This window comes from Salvia splendens, chromosome 6 (assembly GCF_004379255.2).
Source record: "Salvia splendens isolate huo1 chromosome 6, SspV2, whole genome shotgun sequence".
Lineage (NCBI taxonomy): Eukaryota > Viridiplantae > Streptophyta > Magnoliopsida > Lamiales > Lamiaceae > Salvia > Salvia splendens.
This window is the reverse complement of record NC_056037.1, coordinates 37,882,993-37,903,216: the sequence shown is the minus strand read 5'-3', so window position 1 is coordinate 37,903,216 and position 20,224 is coordinate 37,882,993. Positions and strand designations below refer to the sequence as shown.

General features: G+C 37.1%; 2 protein-coding genes and 1 pseudogene across 3 annotated transcripts; 1 reads left to right on the top strand and 2 right to left on the bottom strand.

Annotated features, from left to right (window-relative positions):
• Nucleotides 1-2,217: 2,217 nt before the first annotated feature.
• LOC121806596 (myosin ID heavy chain-like) lies at nucleotides 2,218-4,623 on the bottom strand. Its single transcript, XM_042206705.1, has 4 exons — nucleotides 4,358-4,623; nucleotides 2,826-3,144; nucleotides 2,615-2,673; nucleotides 2,218-2,510 (listed from the first exon to the last, which is right to left on the bottom strand). Exons 1-4 carry the CDS (start codon nucleotides 4,581-4,583, stop codon nucleotides 2,479-2,481), a joined length of 636 nt encoding a protein of 211 aa, XP_042062639.1. The 5' UTR covers nucleotides 4,584-4,623; the 3' UTR covers nucleotides 2,218-2,478.
• Nucleotides 4,624-8,557: 3,934 nt separating this feature from the next.
• On the bottom strand, nucleotides 8,558-11,373 carry LOC121806382 (annotated as a pseudogene).
• A 2,497-nt stretch (nucleotides 11,374-13,870) lies between these two features.
• LOC121809676 (mitochondrial carrier protein MTM1-like) lies at nucleotides 13,871-18,341 on the top strand. 2 transcript variants are annotated; one of them, XM_042210430.1, is made up of 11 exons: nucleotides 13,871-14,044; nucleotides 14,325-14,581; nucleotides 15,070-15,159; nucleotides 15,613-15,741; nucleotides 16,002-16,061; nucleotides 16,191-16,361; nucleotides 16,447-16,549; nucleotides 16,906-16,997; nucleotides 17,109-17,258; nucleotides 17,373-17,431; nucleotides 17,907-18,341. In XM_042210430.1, the coding sequence occupies exons 2-11, from the start codon at nucleotides 14,330-14,332 to the stop codon at nucleotides 18,037-18,039; spliced, it is 1,239 nt and encodes a 412-aa protein (XP_042066364.1). In that variant the 5' UTR covers nucleotides 13,871-14,044; nucleotides 14,325-14,329; the 3' UTR covers nucleotides 18,040-18,341. The 2 variants fall into 2 exon arrangements, with proteins under 2 accessions (XP_042066364.1, XP_042066363.1); XM_042210429.1 differs by having other exon boundaries at nucleotides 14,322-14,581.
• Nucleotides 18,342-20,224: the final 1,883 nt, after the last annotated feature.

Sequence of the window (20,224 nt, the reverse complement as noted above, 5' to 3'; positions counted from 1 at the left end):
TTTTTATACAAGTCTAACGTTGGACAAATAAATGAATTGGAGATAGGTGGATAGTGTTTTCGATTTTAGACACGTTTTAATAATTGGTGTAGATTTATTGGGATGATTGAGACTTTTGAGATGCCCTTTCAATGCTGCCAAAGGGTAAGGTTGGAGACCGTGCATATCTATCATTTTCTCGTTTTTCTCATGTTATGGCTAACAATTAGGGTTAGAGTGTCCACTACGGGAGCGGCTCGGCGGTCGCCGAAGAGGGGTGTGGGGCGAGGCGGGAGGCGCGGCGGTCATAGTGGCTGGGGTGGCCGCCGCGCCTGAGGACGGGGGAGGGGGGCGGAAACGGCTTCGCCGCGTGCGGGGCGAGGACGCGGCTGGTGGGGGTGAGGCGCGCCTATAGGCGCGGCGGTCATAGTGACCGCAGCTTCCGACGCGGCGGTCGACGCGTGCAAAATTTTTTATTTTTTATTTTTCCTTTTTCCTCTATAAATACAACCATTCCCCACTTATTTTTACCATTTCCACAACAATCATTCAACATCTCAGCTCTCTAAAAAATGCAACGAGGAGACGACGAATCACCCGACTCTCAGGAATCGGGATATGGCAGCAATCCGTCAAACCAGTCGGCTAATCCTTTCCATGTAGCTGGATTTGGCGGATATGCAGGTCAGGGGTCGGGATTTGGCGGATATGCGACTCTGTCCCAGACATGGAATTGGAATCAATCTCCCCCACCGTGGGCATCGAGTCCACCCATTCATCCATCTCAGTCGTGGAGGTCTTCTCCAACTCCCCCATCTTTACAGCGGAATCTGAGTCGTTCCGCTTTTGGAGATTACAGACCCACCTTCGACACGCTTCACCAGACGCGACCGGGTTCCCCTTTCCAGGCCAGCCAATCTCCCATCACCGAAGCAGATCACGATGCATTTGAAACTATGATGGGCCTGCTGAGTTCCGGCATCCCAGAGACACCGGCAGCACGGGTGGAAACGCCCGTTCCGACCCGAGCAGGTAGCGGCAGTTCAAGGGGTGGAGGCCGTAGGGGAGGAGGCGGCAGTCGGGGCTCCGGCCATGGCGGTGGTCGCACGGCGAGTGGCGAGGGCAGTGGCATTGGCGGTAGCGGTGGATCTGGTTCTGGGTCCAACAGGGGGAAGCTATACACCAAGGACGAGAGCGTTGCCGTGGCGAAGGCTTGGGATGCAATCACTTCGGACCCAGTGGTTGGCAACGATCAGCACGAGGGGAGCTTTTGGAGGCGCGTAACTGATGCATACGAGGAGCTCAAACCCGAAGGCGCCGAGAGTCGCGACCCCGAACAGATACGGAAAAAGTGGAGTACGAATATTCGGCCCTAATTACCTCGTTTTCTATTTATTTTACACTGCAATTATTTAAATTACACTTCATTAAAATAAAAAATATTTTAAAATGAAAATTGATTATAAAATTTGGGGGCTATTGGAGGTGTCCACTATAGTGGCGGAAATAGAATTTTGGGGCTATGGACAAAAATCCGGGGCTATGGACAAAAAACTGGGGCGGGGCTATTGGGCGTGTCCACCTTATAGTGGACACCCTTACATAAGGTGCGATTTTAATATACTACTAAGCTTAATTTCTCGAAAAAACCATCCATGGTCAATCCCGCATCTTATAAAATTTGCATTACGGCCCGATTTTAAGATGAGGTTAAATTATCGAATATAACCCTTATGATCAATTCTGCATCTTACAAAAATAGACATTGTATCTTAACTTTCACATTTTTCTCCGTTGTCCCATAGCAAACAATTCCAACATGCTACGTATACATGTGTAAAAAGTAAAACATGGTTGACTAGATTTATTAAGTGGCATCGTTTAACTGGCCAAATGTTTTGTCCACATAATATTTTTCGTCGGCTACATCATACATAATTTTCCCAAATCCGAAATTGTGAAACATTGGAGAAAAATATAAAGTTCAGATATAATAAATACATTAGATACTTGTTTAGCTCAATCCATCATCTCTTACTCATCATCCCTTAACACCACAACGCTATCGATTATCCATCAATTCCACTACGTTTAGTTCAAGCTTAGTTATATAAGGTAAATACACACTTTATAGTTACATTCAACATGTGATGTTAGATCAACAAAATCTGATTGGGAATTACACACCAAGCAAGTAATTAGGTGAGCACAAAACAAATTTGAAAAGAGTCAAAAGAATTTGCAATACACAGCACAAAGAGAAAATTCAATAATCAATCGAATTAATTTAGGTACAACAAATAATAAGTTTTTCTATGTTTATCTACCATATATACCACACAATTTCTGCATTTCTGGCTAGTCAGAAAGCAGGAAACGTTTTGATAAAATAACAAACAAAATACATGAAACAATTCAATAAATCGTGATTGGGTAATCGCACTTTACGACTCTGCAGCAACAAATATACTTCCAACACATCCACGTCTAACGGGCAACTCATTTCTGAACAATTCTTGTTTTAACACCACCTAAGTTAGTGCAAGGAAAACATCAAAATCTAGGCATAACGAAAGCATATATAGCATATAAAGTCTACTGCATTGAATTGAAGACAGGTGAATTCGAAACAAACCTTCTACTTCCTTGAATTGAACTTCCTTCACTACGTCTGCAGCTGCACTGTACTCAAATCTGCAGGTGTTGAATTCAAATGCAGTTAGACGAAGCTCAACAGCAACTAGAAGCTCTATCATTTGTTCTTTCTAGTTTCTACTATGTTGATAACTTGAAAGAGCTACCCAAACAAGTAGAACAGATAAACGAACACAGATTAATCAGACTACCTGTTAGATAAGGCAACCTCGAGTTCATAGTCCGAGGCACTCTTTGTAGCATCCACTAAGACCGTCACAATTTCCGTCTTTCTAGTACTAGCCATGAGGAGGTCATATTCAGTGGGAATAATGATGGCAAAGAAATTGTCGCTCAGTTCACTTAAACACAGTTTCTCAACAGCAGCAAGGGCTATCCTTCTTTTTAGTGCATCAGTCTCTGGATCCGCAATGTAGATGGCAAAATCAGTTACGAGAAGTATACGGCGTTTCATCTTGCCCGAACCAGTGAACTTTATAACTTTGTCAGCGAATAGGACTTTTCTGTCACCTACAATATGATTCAATAGGGCACACTTTTGGTAAACATAAGTACCAAGGCACGTGGACATATAATCTACACTTACATACTACATGTTAGAAACACAGTGAAAAAAATGGCTGGGTGGCCTAATATATAACACAATTTTCGTTGCTATATATCTCCTAGCAACTATCAAAAGAAAAACCTTTTACTCAGCTGCCGTATATGCGATCAGCAATAACTCAAAAAAAGCACCATTATGTCTATGTCTGATTTATTGATCTTTATCCATGTTTTCTTTCCTCTGTTCTACCACAGTTACAGTTTTCCAAGAACATTTCTAGGGCAGAGAGAACTTGTCCTCAACTCGGAAAAAAATGAACAAGAAAACAACAGATTTGGCACGTAATTAACATATACTAGTAGATAAAACACCATCAAATGTCCACTATGAACAAATTAAATGCACTATAAGGGAAAACGAATGCTTGAGTCAAGACACCGCTAAAAGCGCAAGTTCTATATCTATATATAATCTACGCTTACATATATGTCAGAAACATGGTGAAAAAAATGAAGCTTTAACTGCCTGGATGCACAATATTAATATGACACAATTTTTTGTTTAGGTATATCTCCTAGCAACTATGAAAAGAAAAACTAGTACTCAGTTTCCCTGTATGAAATCAGCACTAACTCAAAAGGCCACCAATTTGTAACAAGCACCATTAAGTTTATGTCCATTTTCTTGATCTTTATCCATTTTTCATTCCTCTGTTCTACCACAGCTACAGTTATCCAATAACATGACTAGGCAGAGAGCATTTGTTCTCAACTTGGGGAAAAAATCATCATCTAATGTCCACTATGAACAAATTGAATGGACTACAAGGGAAAACAAAATCGAAAAACGAATGCTTACACGTTAAATAAAACACCAATTAAAACCTTCAAAGATTGAAAAACGAATGCTTGAATCAAGATCACTGCTAAAAATATGATTTACAGCTGAGAAGATCCTCTAATGTGAAACAAAAGCTTTGTATTGTTCTTATTCACATATGCATAACACTTTCACGTTAACTAAAAACGAAGTAAAACCTTCAATGATCAATCATATATTCTGAAGCAAAATAAAACCCTTGCCAATTCTAACCTTAATTTCTCAATCCAAACAAGTGCAAGAGAAAATTACGATATATCAAACGATAGATCCACAAAACAGCCGGAGAAATCAAACCTTGTTTCTCGAGAATCTTCATAAGATGAGGTCTGGACTGAATATCGATATAATCACCCTGAAAATCCCGAAGGCGAGAGGCTTTCCGTCTGACTTTGACTCCCATGAAGGGATCTAGATCCTCCGCCGCATTACTGCTGTCGTCTACGGTTTGATCGTCGCCTTCATCGTACCGAGGCTCCGAGGTATCAATTTGGATCCGACGGTTCGAATTCAATCGCGACATTTACAGAATTCTCCGAGAAAGAACAACAAATCCGCAGGAGCTCAACTGCAAAAAACAACAGAGATTTTGGCAACGAAAGTGGGTCCAAATCAGTAAAGGCCCATCGATTATTGGGCTTGAGAGGTTAGGAGTTGGGCTCAACATCGGTTACTGGGCTTTGGGCATTAAAATTGAACTAAATTTATCATAGCTTCAAATTAATATTTTATACCCTTCACCTTTTCACAATAATTCAAGCTTTTCAATTATTGTTTTGTAAAAGTTAGGGTATTTAAGTAAATTAGTAAGTACTATGTGCTTATATGTGCATACACTGTTAACCCAACCAAACAATTTTTTTGTCATAATTAATCTTTACTTATCACATATTGTATCTCGTTATAATATTATCAAAACAATCGAACGACACCTTACACGATATTGTGCATCCAAAAGCATTTGAATCATAATCACTTATACTCTGTGATTTTCTACACTATTTATAGTATTGTACATTACCTAAATCTTAAGTGTGCTTATGCACACATTTGCGTGTTCGAACGCCCTTAACAATCAGCATTTTAATTGCAGTGTCGTGCTTCACCAAAGTAGCTTATGTCGCTAGCCGTATAGTAGTTATAGTGAACCCGAGTGTGAGCCCAACATTCTTTTATTTTTTGAATCTATGTGCATTTAGAGAGCACCTCACATGGTGATAAGTAGGGATGCCAATGTAACCCGAACCCGTGGGCCGGCCCGAATAACCCGATAAAAATACAGGGTTAGGGTTGTAATTTCGCAGCCCGAATTTAAAATCGGGCCATTCGGGCTGACCCGTTCGGGTTGTCGGGTTAGGCGGGCTGACCCGTTCGGGTTACGGGTCGGCCCGTCGGGTTGAAGGCTTCTGCACAGCGAGCAGTTTTTGTAACGGTCATAACTTTCTCTACAAAACTCCGATTGAAGCGTGCAATATATCCACGCGAAGCTCTTTCAAAGACAAAGAGAATGATATGTATTAGAGGTTTATCAGACTTCAAAATCGCGAGAAATATTGACTCAAACAAGGCTGCTGCACATCCACATATTTTATGTACATTTTCTAATCAATTTTCTATCATTTCTCAACAAACATGTAAACATACCAAAATATAGAAATATAATCAAAATCATCCAAGACAACCCTCTAAAACCATGCAAAATCTAAATACGTCAACCGACTATATAAGATCACAAAAAAAATCACCATGTGGTTCATGGATTCATAAATACGCGTATATAAAAGCTTTCTTTTAGTATATTTCCAATATAATAGTGCAAAGTGTTTTGACGCCGCTTCGTCATTGAATTATGCGTACTTTGATGATTCTTAAAATAAAGATAAATTATTATTTGACTTATTTACAGCTGGAATAAATTAAATTTGACCAATCATAATTCAAGAAAACTTAGAGTTACTCCAATTAGCTAGCATCTTGATAATTCACTCTTTAACAATTCAAAATATTTTTGTTACATCTACGATATAAATCATTGACGTGGTTATATTATATTATTAATTGATATCTACATAATAATAATTTGATCATTTGCCTACATGTGCCTTTGATCATGGTACCTCAATGAAGATAGAAATAGAGTCAATTGACCGACATTTCTTGCTTGTATTAGACTCACATTGACACGTTTAATTCTTCATAGTATTTTGGTAGTAGCGTGACGGGCTTCATGTATAATGATGTAGAGCGCTTGTTCACATCAAAATCCGAGCTTTTCCATTTATACAAAAACATTTCAAATCTCGTTGAATACTATGGAGTTATAACGACTATTTGTTTCTTGATTATTGAGAATATAAACTTTTAATACCAGTATAGTTTTTTAAAAAATCCTTCAAAGTTAATGTAAGGTGTCTCTTCGAGACATTCTATGTTTAAGAAGGTGACATCGGAGTGATCAAGTATTATTTTTCTAATTTGTTTGCAAATTTTAAAATAAAATAAAATAGTGATATATTATCCTCTTATATGTCATGAGAATAAAATTTAGTTGAACTTCGACATTGTTATTATGATTATATGATAAGTAAATGGTACAATGTCATTACTTATTACTCTTTATCGGACGCAAACTGACTCTTTATTTCATTTTTGGTAAAAACTAATCAAGAAAATTATCTTGGAAAACAAAAGTAACGAATATCTTGTCCTTAATTGGGTGATTTTCTATATCCAATATCCGAACGTATAACTAATACATTTCTCGATTATGTATCCTTACTCACAAATGTGAGTATCGGATCGGGGTTGGGTATACCGTATACCTGGATCTCAATATTTGTTTGTCATCCTATAGGTTAGATATATGTGTGGTCTATTCTGAAAATGTAATTCGTGTGATTAGCTATTGAATATGGAGTTGAAAACAACTGAAAAGCCCAATATTAATAATACTCGAATTTTTTATTTGTGGAAGATTAATAATCACTAATACACGAGGCTCGTGAGTTTATAGTTTTTTGGGGAATGGGCTGAGAAATACAATAAATCCACCAAAATACTAAATTCCAAGCAAAGAACGAGCAATTAATATTACAGTTAAATAATATCTACAAAGTTGACATCACAAAAAGAATTAAAAATATTTTAAAATGAGTGTTTTAAAATGAGAGTTTGAGAAAGAATTACCCAATGATCCAATTAATGCGTCTTTTTCGAAACTCCCTTTTTGGATCAAGAAAGACCCACAGATTTTTTAAAGTTTATTATTGTGCTGGTTTCTTTTTTTCTTTTTGCTTTTCTTTTTCAAAAGTAAATGGTGTTCAACACTCATTTACATTTATAGAAACATAACCTAATATTCAATTTTTCACCATGCAGTCCTTTACAAAATTAGGAATTTGGATATCACGTATTTAGTCACATTTAAATCATGTGTTACTCTGCCACGAATTGGGAATTGCAAACGAATTTCGACATCGTGTCTTGTTCTATAAGAGTAGCATGATTTCTAAATTTTTAAATTCAATTATTTGATCTTCTAACTAAGAAGAAACTCAGGAAGATAATGAGAATCCTTAAAAGAATTGAAAATAAAGGAATTATATTGCTTTTGTGATTTAGTTACGTTGTATTGATGCTATTTTGGTCTACTATGAGGATACATCGATCTTAGGCATCACTCTAAAGTTTTGCCTGAATTCCCTTATCTAATATATAATGGATGTGTTATTCTGTTTGATATGTAAGACAAATATATATACATAAAGTGGAGTACTATATTTGAAGAAGTTTGATATATATGATCAGAACAAAAAGAAGTTGCATGTGTAGGTTGATAAATTATTAATCGCACGAGCTCCAGGTTTTCTTTTATGTTTCCTTTCCTTAAAATATGCACTTGTTTTCTCCCTTTTCAGGTCAAACACACATTAATATTTGATGCTAAAAGCCAAATAATGGTAGTCTAATAATCTTATAAATAAAGCTTTTGGTGGAGATCATGTTGGTGGTTTAGTGGGATTTGGCTTAGGCCATGATCATATGACACCCCAAAAGCAATTCAAAATAAGAGTTCAAACAATAAACATTTGTAAATCAACTACAACAACAAAATATTACTAATAAACTACTACGGAGTATGATTCATACATTTTTAATATATCCAGATTAATTATCAAAATAATGTAGTACTAGCAAAATATTGTCTTGGCCCAACCCAATGCTAATTTATCTTATAACCAAATTTATCTACTAGCCCAACAATCTCATGAATGTGGGGTTATCATCCAAATTTAATTTTACTAGTTGATATTTTGCATACAACTTTAAATTATGTCTGTAATTTATTGAACACCTAATTTTTTTCTGATTTTTGCAATTAATCAAGAATGTAGCATTGGCATAGCTTGACAATTTACTTATATAGCACCATCGAACATCAACATAAACAACATCACATTATACTCTCATCTCATTCTTTCTTAATATAAACTCTAATTCAAGAAATGAAATTATTTAATTTAATATAATACGAGGTCGTTTCACTATCTACAAATCAATAGTTCAGACACAACAGCATATTACAGCAGCTTGAGAATACCATCCCTGATATCTCCACCATACAAAATTAAAAGCCATCTTTCTGCACAATATGTGATACCAAGAAGATGAAAGTGCAATACCCTTTGTTTTGACCTGCTAAGGCTAACAGAACTCACTCACAACACCTAACCTACCAAAATGTGAGGAGATGAACAGCATTATGGATCTCCTCTTTTTCATCAAAGCACTAAACAGTTCATTATTATCAGAAATCGAAGGTTGCTCAGAGGCCCGAGTAATCACCAACATCTCAGCCCCTAGCCAACGCGACATCTAACTGTGCTAAACCATCACCACGCGAGTGAGGAAACTTTCTTTCCGTGGGAGGATCTTGCATCTTGTGGCTGATTTGATTTAGATGCAAAAATGCAAGCATGCTTATAGCAAGCAAAGCAGCATTCCCCACTATCCCTACCGTTTGATCTAGTTTGAGGGACTTCGCAACAAAAGCATAGCTCGAGAGAAGGAAATTGACAACTGCGTTTGACCTTTTCCCTTTCTCTGGCACAAACTTTTCATTGGAAGGGTATAGATGTACGGATGCAGCAAAGGGGCTAGCATCACACGCATAGCCTACCAACGCTTGTGCTTCTTCAATGACTTTGTGCTTCTTACCTTGATGGTCAGCCAGCCTCATTGCAAGGATGATACAGCTTTGTTCAAGACAAGCTATTGCTGCATCTCTCCCCACCTTCTGTTGAGATTGTACGGTCTGTAAAATGACGTTAAATGGGCTTGTTTAGCATTCATTTTCCATAAACAACGTACTTTCATGCAATATTTTCTGAGATAGTGCAGTTTACAAATGTAAAATCAAATGCAAAACTGTACAAAATTCTTAGGATCACGCAAAAGAGCTATCTATATCAAGCAAGAGAAAACAGCGATCCATTACCCTCAAAGCCTCGAACACGCTCACTCAGGCAAGCCTCAAACCACTTTCTAAATCCTAGGATAAACGCCAAATGCTTCAGCTTATAAAACTGATGCCTTCAGCTACAGAAAAGCAATCTCAATGCAAGTAACAATTAAAGAACAAATATAACAATGGAATATTTTAATAAAGAAACAATTGAAATTAATTTTTCCAACGCAAGAACAAACTTCATGCAATAAATGTAATATCAAATGCAAACCCATACAAAATTCTTAGAATTGTGCAAAAGAGCTATCTATATCGAGCACGAGAAAACAGCGATCCTTTACCCTCACAGCCTCGAACATGCTCACTAAAGAATGCAGATCAGACCACTTTCTAAAGCCTAAAAATTCTAAGAGCTAATTTCATGCATAAACACCATATGCTTTAGCCCATAGAACTAGTTTCTTCAGCTACAGAAAAACAGTCTAAATTACTTCAGTGATAAGTTCAAATTACTTCTCTAAGAAACTGAACTCATTGATTTCTTCAGCTACAGCAACGCAATCTCTCAGCATCAGTCATAGTACACACACTCATTGATTAGCACTAAATCAATTAGAAGTTCAATTCACTTCAATTAGAAATCGAACTCAATTATTTAAACATGGTGAATATTTCAAAAACAAACAATGAAATGCAACAAAACCTCAGTTCAAAATTGTCTCACAGCAGCATTGCCAGAAAGAAACCAACAGACACATTCATGGTGGAAGATGTAAACGACATCCAAACTCCAGTCAGAAAAGAACATAATCCGAATTAAGCACAACCGGAATTCGAATTGGTGCTCTTATTGCACAATACTGATCACCAAACAGAGCCATATAACCAATTTGACCCCAAATTCTGCACTATATTTCAAAACATTCAACAGGTATTAAATTTTCTAGAAATTCCAAATACGTGGCAATGCATTCAAATTGGAGCTCCTACTGCACAATTAACCCTAACGATCACCAAACAGAACCATTTAACAACAAATCACCAAATCCACCCCAAATTCTGCACGAAATTTCAATTAATACAGTGTGTGACAATTAAAATTACAGCTGAACAAATTCAGCAAATTGACAATCTCAGCACTCACATGGAAGAACTCGAGCTGGTCTTCGAGATTCTCTAACGCCGTCCGAATAGATTACAAGCTCTTCGCCTCCAGAACCGCTGCGTCATCGTCGTCGGCCCGGAACTCCTTGACGAATACAAAGCCCGGCCCGGTCGTGTTATCCGGATCGTCGTCGCGCGATTTCTTCTTCCGGTTGAAGGAAAACTGATCAGAGCCCCGGTTCTTTGTAGAATTGAGGAAGTGAGCTCGGGAGATGGAGTGAATGGCGTCGCTGAGCTTGTTGTGCAAATCCCAAATTTTCTCGAGCACGGCTTCGATCTCGTCCACCTCCATTTCCCATTTCATTTGGGGGAGTGAAGAAATAAGAAGAACGATGAATTGCGAGAGGAAGACATCCGCGGCAAAAAGGAGGAGACAGCGGTTTAGCTAAACGATTACGATTTATAAACTGTGAACCGCAGAAAAAACGTCCAGAAACTGGCGATTTGAAACTTGGAAAACCCCCAAGAAATCGTAAAAAAACTGTCGATTCAGAACCGAAACTGAAACAGGTGGTTTTGGAACCGAAACCGTAACCACACCCTCACTATTCAGCAATTTCCAAAAAACCAGAATACGCGATTCTGGTTCCAGAAACGTGGGCATCTCTAAATTTATACTCCTAGAAATGCGTTTTCACTTTTCAGTTACTTTACTAATTGTGTATTAAAAAACTCGTGGCGTTTCAAATGTTTTTATTTTTTATATACGGAATGAGTATCTGGAACTAGAAGTGCGTTTTCAATTTTCAAAATAACAAGGAATTGGTGGAATAGGCATTGGAGGGTGGGGATTGCTCCCTATTTTGTAAATTTATTGTAACGTTCCCATTCAACATTGCCATCAAATGCAATACCACATTTTATATTTGAATAAATATATAAGTGCAAACCCAAAGTTCAGTGTTTATAGTTCATGCTAGAAAGGCCCAAGCTCAATTGCTATATCAGTCATTAGTGATCTCATTCTTATTTTTATCAGTTTGTAAGGTCATTCTTATTTTTGTCAGTTTGTAAGGCCATCCACAATAGCGCCTAGCGCACCGTTTAGCCGAGCGCCGGCGCTAGGCGGTGCGCTAGGCGATCTATTGCAACCGCCTAGCGGTTTCCGGAATTAAAAATCGCCTAGCGCTCGGCGGTTCCGTGGCGCTAGGCGGTGCGCTGGGCGATCTGCTCGGCGCTATTGCAGCGTCCGGGTCGCCTAGCGCACCGCCTAGCACGATTTTTTTTCGAAACACTATATATATACGACGGAGACGACGACGGAGCAGATGAGTGAATTATTGTATTTTTTTGTTAATTATTGTAATTTTTTTAAATTATTGTACTTTTTAAAATTTTAATAGTATTATTAATGTTTCCCGTATATGTCTCGTAAATTAAATTCCGTATATTGTGTGATTGTTAATTATTTCATTTTTATATAATTGTTATTAGTGATGTGGCTATTGATGTGGCTGGGCTATTTATGATGTGGCTGGGCTATTTATGATGTGACATGAGGATTTTTAGTGTTGATGATGTGGCATGGGGAGTTTGTGGCTAGGCTATGGCTGGACTATTGCTGGGTTATTCCTATTGTGGATGGCCTAAACGCCAACTTCATCATATATGATATTTATGATGAATTTTTATTTTGTTTCTCTCTTAAGTAACAAAGGATACAATTGACAAAGCTCTAAAACACTTACTATCACCACTTAGCAAATTTTTAAGAGCATCGTATTGCTCCATTTCAATAATATAATCACATAAATATCATTAATTAGATAGAGATAAAATATTAGTAAATCAAATTGATATTGCAATATGCACCATTTCACTATAATTTGTTCATATGTTTTTAGATTGCACATCAACATAACACCCCTGAATCTAAATTTAATCAAGTTCAACTATAAATTATTTTTTTAAATTTTTTTATGTTATATTATTCTATAACAATAACAAAGAAATAATATGAAAATTTATGACAAATTTTCACATAATTTTGTACGAAATTCAATTTTTTTCTTAAATTTGTAGAAATTTAATTTTAAATTTTAATTTTACCTAAATGATTACAAAATATGTAATAGTTGAGTAATACTCCATTTATAAATCAATTTTCAACATATTAATATCTAATTTTTTTTATTATATATATGTATGTTTATCATTACTCTAATTTTAATTAATTTATCTCCAACTTAATACTCTCTTCATCCCCAAAGAATATGCACTTTGGGTTCGACGCGAATTTTAATGTAAAATTAGTAAATTAAGAGAGAGGTAGAGAGAAAAAAGTAATTAAAATATTGTTAATAGAAAATAAGTCCCACCAATTAGAAAGAAAAGATTTTTTTTAAATGGAAATTAGTGGGATGAACTAAAAAAAGAGTGTATATTCTTGTGACGAGATGAAAGAAGTAATATTTATTTCATTGTATAGGAAATTAGGATTCCGTCTCACCCACAAATAAGGGGTGTATGGCGAAATTCTCAAGCCTTTTCTACACAGAAAATTGTCTCCCACGGATTAATGACCTGATATTTCATTTTTCAGCAATTTTGTGTATTAATAACTCGCCAAGATAAAATAAAAATAAAAATAGAAAGGCGCGAAGATTCCTAAGAGAATCAGCAATGACGCCCGTCTCGGCGGAATTTCGACCGGCGTGCGCGGCGGACGGGCGTCATTGCTGATGCTCTTAGGAATCTTCGCGTCTTTCTATTTTTATTTTTATTTTTATTTTATCTTGACGAGTTATTAATATACAAAATTGCTGAAAAATGAAATCTCAAGTCATTAATTCGTGGGAGACAATTTTCTATGTAGAAAAGGCTCGAGAATTTCGCGCGGACGTCCGCCATTGTGCATGGTATGCACGGATACAAAATTCTGCCGAGGACACCGCAGTTCCGTGGCGTTACGCGGAATTCCGTCGCGACGAGTGTGCGGACATCCACCATTGCATTGACTCCCACTGACGTCCGCACGGAATTTCCGTTTATTGCATTAAATTTTTTTAATTGTGGGAAGCCCTTCGGGAAGTCATTGGGGATGTCCGTCACTGTGCAATGAGAAATCCTTATGACGTGGCAGTGCAGTGTGAACGGCGCCGTGATAGAAGCTGTGCCACGTCATCAACCATGCCTCTCCCAATGAAAGCCACACCCTCAAACTCGAGAGGCTTCTAAATTCTAATTCGCCCTTTTCCTCTCCCTTTCTCTCACAGCGGTGGGGCTCGCTGCTGCGGTCAATCTCTCTCCATAGAACTCGGAACCAATCAAAGAGGAGGAAGAACTTTTGGTGAAGAATCCAATACGGAAATTCACGTAACACCATCGAATTCAAGCCCATCCAAATCGCAAAGGTCTATACTCTTTTTCTAATGTGTTTCGATTGCCATGAATTGTTTCATGGAAGGATGTTTTGCTCTGTCAGAATTGACTCCCAATTTTATGTATATCATTGTTATTACTGAGCTTAGAATTTAGGGCTTCAATGCGACTGAAAATTAATCTGTTATTGCCCGCACATTGTCTTTGATTTGCGTTTTGTTATTGCTCCGTTTGAACCATCAAGGTTTTTAGGGTTTAGTTAGTTTCCCTTTTTTCTGGAACTAAATGGCCATGCGTGTTTTATCGCAGTAGAGAGGATGACAAAAGAGCTGGAGCCATGGACGGCTGAGCAGTCCTCAAGGATTCCTGAATTTAACAAGGACGTGTCGCTTATGTCAGGAGGAATGGTCATAATTGATGGAGTTGTGGCACCCGAAAACACCCCGAACAGCAACCGGGATGTGGATGTGTCTGCTGGTAGAAACTTGGGGTTTTCGGAGCGGGCTTTCTCTGCGGCTGGTGCAGCGTTTCTGTCAGCCATTTTGGTTAACCCACTTGATGTGGCTAAGGTGAATTTGATATGTTTAGTGTTTTTTTCTTTGTTATTGATCTGTTTAGTTAATGGTCAAGTTCCTGGACACAGTACCCTAGTTTTGTGGTTGTGCTTATGTGACTTGGTTTGTTATACGTCATTGCTAGACTTTAGTTGTGGTCTTCATTGAATTGATTTGTTGCCATGGATTTTGCCTGTATTGATTTCATAACATGTAGAAAGGGGGAGTGGCTTGGCTATCCCACCTAGCCAAGCCAGAAAAAAACTGAAAAACGATTCGATAGTTAATGGAACTAGTTGAACTGTCTAATAGACTCTCTGAATACAACCCGGACCCTCTCCTGCAAAAAAGGAAATTGTCTGGCTTTTGAATTTGGTTTCAGTTATGTATTTTTCCTAGTTGTAAAGGGAGCTGTGTTTGTATGTATAGTATACTGTATTACTACTATTTACTTATTCCTTCCTTCCATCTGATTATTTTTTTCCTTTTGTATATTCTATCAGACAAGATTGCAGGCACAAGCTGCTGGAGTCGCCTATTCCCATCCATTAAGTAATCTTACCACTCGCATGACGTATTTTGGACCACATATGGTATGTAAGGTGTCTTATGTCGTTTTCAATTCATTTGATTGGCCTGCTAATATAGGTAGTAATTTTCATCTGAATCTACCACCTGGAGTAGAGGGCCTCAGGTTACATGATTAGTGGATTTCTTTAGCACTAGTTTTATGTGTCTCAAGACTTAAAAAACAGAAGGACTACGACTGTGATGTAGCACCCATTTTAATCACAGATTCACTGCAAGTCAGCAACCTTTATGTTAGTAGAGTTGTAGTCGTGAACCTATAGTTTATGTTTGTTGACTGTTGTATAGGAAATGTATATTCTAGAGTGGCTTAAGATTTAGTGATTTATATGCAGCATTATTGTAAAATTTATGGTTGCTATGTCTTAACTTTAGTGGTGAATATGGTAACAGGTCTATAACTTTTTGCCTTATCGCAAGTGATTAAACTTTGACTTTCCTATGCAATTTGTTGATAGATGTTTGCTGATCTGAGGTGCTCTCCATCGTGCGCACGAGCTGGTGTTCATGGTACAGTATCAATTTGTCCGCCTGATTGTTTCCATTATAAGGGGACAGTGGATGTTTTCTACAAAATTGTTAGGCAGGTTAGTTGTTGACAGTTAAAAATAAGAGATACCGACATACATTTCCTATACATAGCTCATCTTCTGTGTGCTGAGTCTTTCTCTGAAATTGATCATATAAAAGTTTGGAGACGTACTGTGTCATTGGCTTTCCTATTAATTATAGACTATTGAGCATCCAATACATTTGCATGAGCATGCATGCTTATTCACGTTGAAGTTAAAACTCACGAATGATATTTGTAATTGAGACTTATCATTTGTTCTCATATCCTATGCAGGAAGGATTATCTGCACTTTGGAGAGGAACTAATGCTGGCTTAGCACTTGCTATTCCAACTGTAAGTTTTGATTAGTACTAATCACTGCTAACATATGTGACATCTGCTTACCAAGTTATCAATGTGGTTTGTTGGAATTAAACTCTTCTATGTACAGCTTGAACAACGATTTGTATATTTCTCAAACAGGTTGGTATTTACTTGCCATGCTATGATATTTTTCACAACAAGTTAGAGGAGTTTACTGCACAAAAAGCTCCGGGGTTAACTCCTTATACACCTTTAGTTGCTGGTGCTCTGGCACGCTCCCTAGCTTGCGCTAGTTGCTACCCTATTGAGCTTGCAAGAACACGAATGCAGGTGATTTACGTTTGGTGCATCTTTATTAAATTGCTGTTTTGCATCTGTGTTTTTAACTATCTTAATTTAATCTCTTGATGGTCAGGCATTTAAGCATCTCCATGCCGATCAAAGACCTCCAGGTGTGTTTAAGACATTAATTGATCTCATCTCCCAGGTCAAAAGTACAACAAGCTTCAATAACAGTTGTAAGTTGATGTTTTTATTCTGCCGGTCATGAAATTTATCCTTCGATGAAACCTGAAAGGTTATTCTGTGCTAACATTAAGACATTCAACGTAGATCAGAGTTTTTTTGGGTACTTTCGAGGCTTATAGTGTAATGCTAAATATACAACCTTGCATGTCATATTTTTTTACTTTTTGTTGGAACTCTGATAACTCTAATCTATGGTAATTGGATATATAATTCTTTCTATATTTTGTAAGGCAGGAAACTCAAAATTTTTGTGCTATTGTTGGTCAACTCAAAGAGGGAATCTCTCTTATGCAGTTGTCAGCCATTATCTCACATTTTTGTTCGGTTATGGCTTTTTTCTTGCCAGTGCAAAACTATCGTTTCTTGTGGACTGGCATGGGTGCTCAGCTTGCTCGTGATGTGCCTTTCTCCGCAATCTGCTGGTCAACCCTCGAGCCAGTAAGTTTCATCACCTGTGCTCTCTGAGGATAGAATCATACATATTATGCAATGAAATCTTAACCCTTATGGGCCTGTAATGAGCTTGTACCAAACAATAATGTATTATAGGTGAGAAGGCGGCTTCTAGGTGTAATTGGAGATGAAACAAGTGCTGTCAGCATCTTTGCGTCAAACTTTTCTGCTGGTTTTGTTGCTGGGACCCTTGCTGCTGCTGCTACATGTCCACTTGATGTTGCAAAGACCCGTAGGCAAATTGAGGTATTCATATAAATCAAATACAATGCTATAGAAAGCTGTGTTAGATTATACCGGTGTATATTTTCATGGTTTCAAGTAGTAGTTGTTTAGCTTGTTTGTTTTCTCGTTTTGCAGCAAGATCCAACCAGGGCACTGAGAATGACGACAAGGCACACTCTCGTAGAAATTTGGAGGTATTTAAGCCCACCTATAATTTTAGCTATAAACCATTGAAAACATGCGCGATGCTTATATCTATCAAATTTTTCATTTTGTTTAGTTTCGAAATGACTTGTCATTTAGACACTACACCGAATTCAGTTGCATTAGTTCATAGTTTCTGCCTTTTCTCTTAGCATAGAGCCCGGTTCCTGATTTTTGAACCTTTTATCTCCACATATGACATATCCTTAAAACTTAGAAGATGAGAAGTCCAGCACCATGGTATGCTCCCAATCGAACCCACATACCCATCTGAGTTACATATCTACTGTTGTTGAAATCTCTACTCCTTTAGACTACAAGCAACCGAGAGGTTTCAGTTCTGAAAATCTCATATCTACGCAACTTAATCCATCTATTGCATGCCCGTTGACATTTTTCAGTCTTAATGTTCTAAATTACATTTTTTCAATGGGAAGAGATTTAATGTACTTGTAATATTCACAGGGATGGAAGGATGAAGGGCTTGTTCGCAGGTGTTGGACCCCGTGTTGGCCGTGCTGGTCCTTCTGTTGGGATTGTGGTTTCCTTTTATGAAGTTGTAAAGTACATGCTAAACCGTCAATATGCTACATCTTGACCAAATAGAGGCCTTTCCTTGTTTTTTTGCGCTGCTGACTACAGCTGACTATGGTTCCCGAGGTTGCACCAAGGCACACGGTGACTCGATAAGCATGCCTAGATTGCACAGTATCGAGGGCTACTTTTTAGAAACTTGACACCCAAGAGGAAATAATTTCCCATCTGAAAAATTTTCCATGTCAATAAGTTTTCTTCTCATTTAGTTTTTTTCTTGATTCAAGTGTTTTAGCTGGATTTTTGTCACTTGAGCCCACTATTGAGAAGAGATTTTGTGGGGAATTTCCCAGTTTTTGCTGTGTAGATGTCAGCTCTTAAATAGTTTTGGCTTTGCGGCACACTTTTGTCTTTCCAAATATTCGGTTTTAACAATGACACATTCTCATAAATTTTACGTATGTTATATCAAATATTACAATTTTACCAAATGTAAGGGAAGTGATAGTGACGCCATCGGCAATAAGCAGCAGGCACAGGGAAGCAATAGTGATGCCACTGAGAAAAAGCTACGAGATAGATATATGGTTGTGTTGAAGCCAATGTCAGGGAAGCGATAATGACACACATTGACAATAAGCTGTGGGAGAGAGATAGAGGTTTGGTTAATTGTTAACTCGTCCTTTAATTGCTAATTACAATTAATTTAAAATCATAAAATTTTATAAAGCTTTTTGAATCAAGGGAATTCTCAAAGATTTTGGAATTTTACAAAAGGCCGTCATTGTGCATTGTGACAGTAGTAGTGCCATTAGTTTGTCCAAGCATCAAGTATTCCTCGAGCGGAACAAACATATTGATATTCGGCTACATTTTGCAAGGGATGAAGTCAGTAGAGGAGAATTGAAGATACAAAATATAGGAACTGAAAACAATCCGGCGGATATGTTGACAAAAGTTTTGTCAGTTTCCACGTACAATCATTGCTTGGATTTGGTGGGAGTTCTCAAGAGGTAAAGTTTGGAGTTGGAACATAGGGGGTTAAGGTTGATCATTGTGCATCCTAGGTGGAGATTTGTTGGTATAAAAGGCTAACACAAGCAACAACTAATTTTACATTAAAATCTGTGTCGAACCCAAAATGCATATTCTTACGGTGTATAATATTATTGAATTTTGTGTTTTGTGTGAATCATTGTGGAAAATAACAACATAACATATGATATTATAACCACAAAATTCTTAACTCACATTTTTAAATATATAGTCCATGCCAAAATATCTTTCTGTATGCAACATATTTTTTTTCTTATTTTTGATTTCAAGCACGAATTTCATTTACTGAATCCGCTATTGATAAAAATCATTGACGTGGTTATATTATGGAGTAGTATTAATTGATAACTATATAATAATAATTTGATCATATGCCTACGTGTGCCTTTGATCATGGTATCTCAATGAAGATAGAAGTAGAGTCAATTGACCGACATTTCTTGCTTGTATTAGACTCATATTGACACGTTTAATTCTTCATAGTATTTTGGTAGTAGCGCGACGCGCTTCATGTATAATGATGTAGAGCGCTTGTTCGCATCAAAATGAGCTTTTGCATTTATACAAAAACATTTCAAATCTCGTTGAATACTATGGAGTTATAACGACTATTTGTTTCTTGATTATTAAGAATATAAACTTTTAATACGAGTATAGTTTTTTAAAAAATCCTTCAAAATTAATGTAAGGTGGTGTCTCTTCGAGACATTCTATGTTTAAGAAGGTGACATCGGAGTGATCAAGTATTATTTTTCTAATTTGTTTGCAAATTTTAAAATAAAATAAAATTGTGATATATTATCCTCTTATATGTCATGAAAATAAAATTCAGTCGAACTTCGACATTGTTATTATGATTATATGATAAGTAAATGATACGACGTTATTACAGTACTACTCTTTATTGGACGCAAACCGATTTTTTATTTCATTCTTGGTATAAACTAATCGAGAAAACTATCTTGGAAAACAAAAGTGACGAATATCTTGTCTTTAATTGGGTAATTTGCTATATCCAATATCCAATATCCGAACATATAACTAATTCATTTCTTGATCATGTATCCTTACTCGCAAATGTGGGTATCGGGTCGGCGTTGGGTATACCGTATACCTGGAACTCGTTATTTGTTTGTCATCCTATAGGTTAGATATATATGTGGTCTATTCTTAAAATGTAATTTGTGTGATTA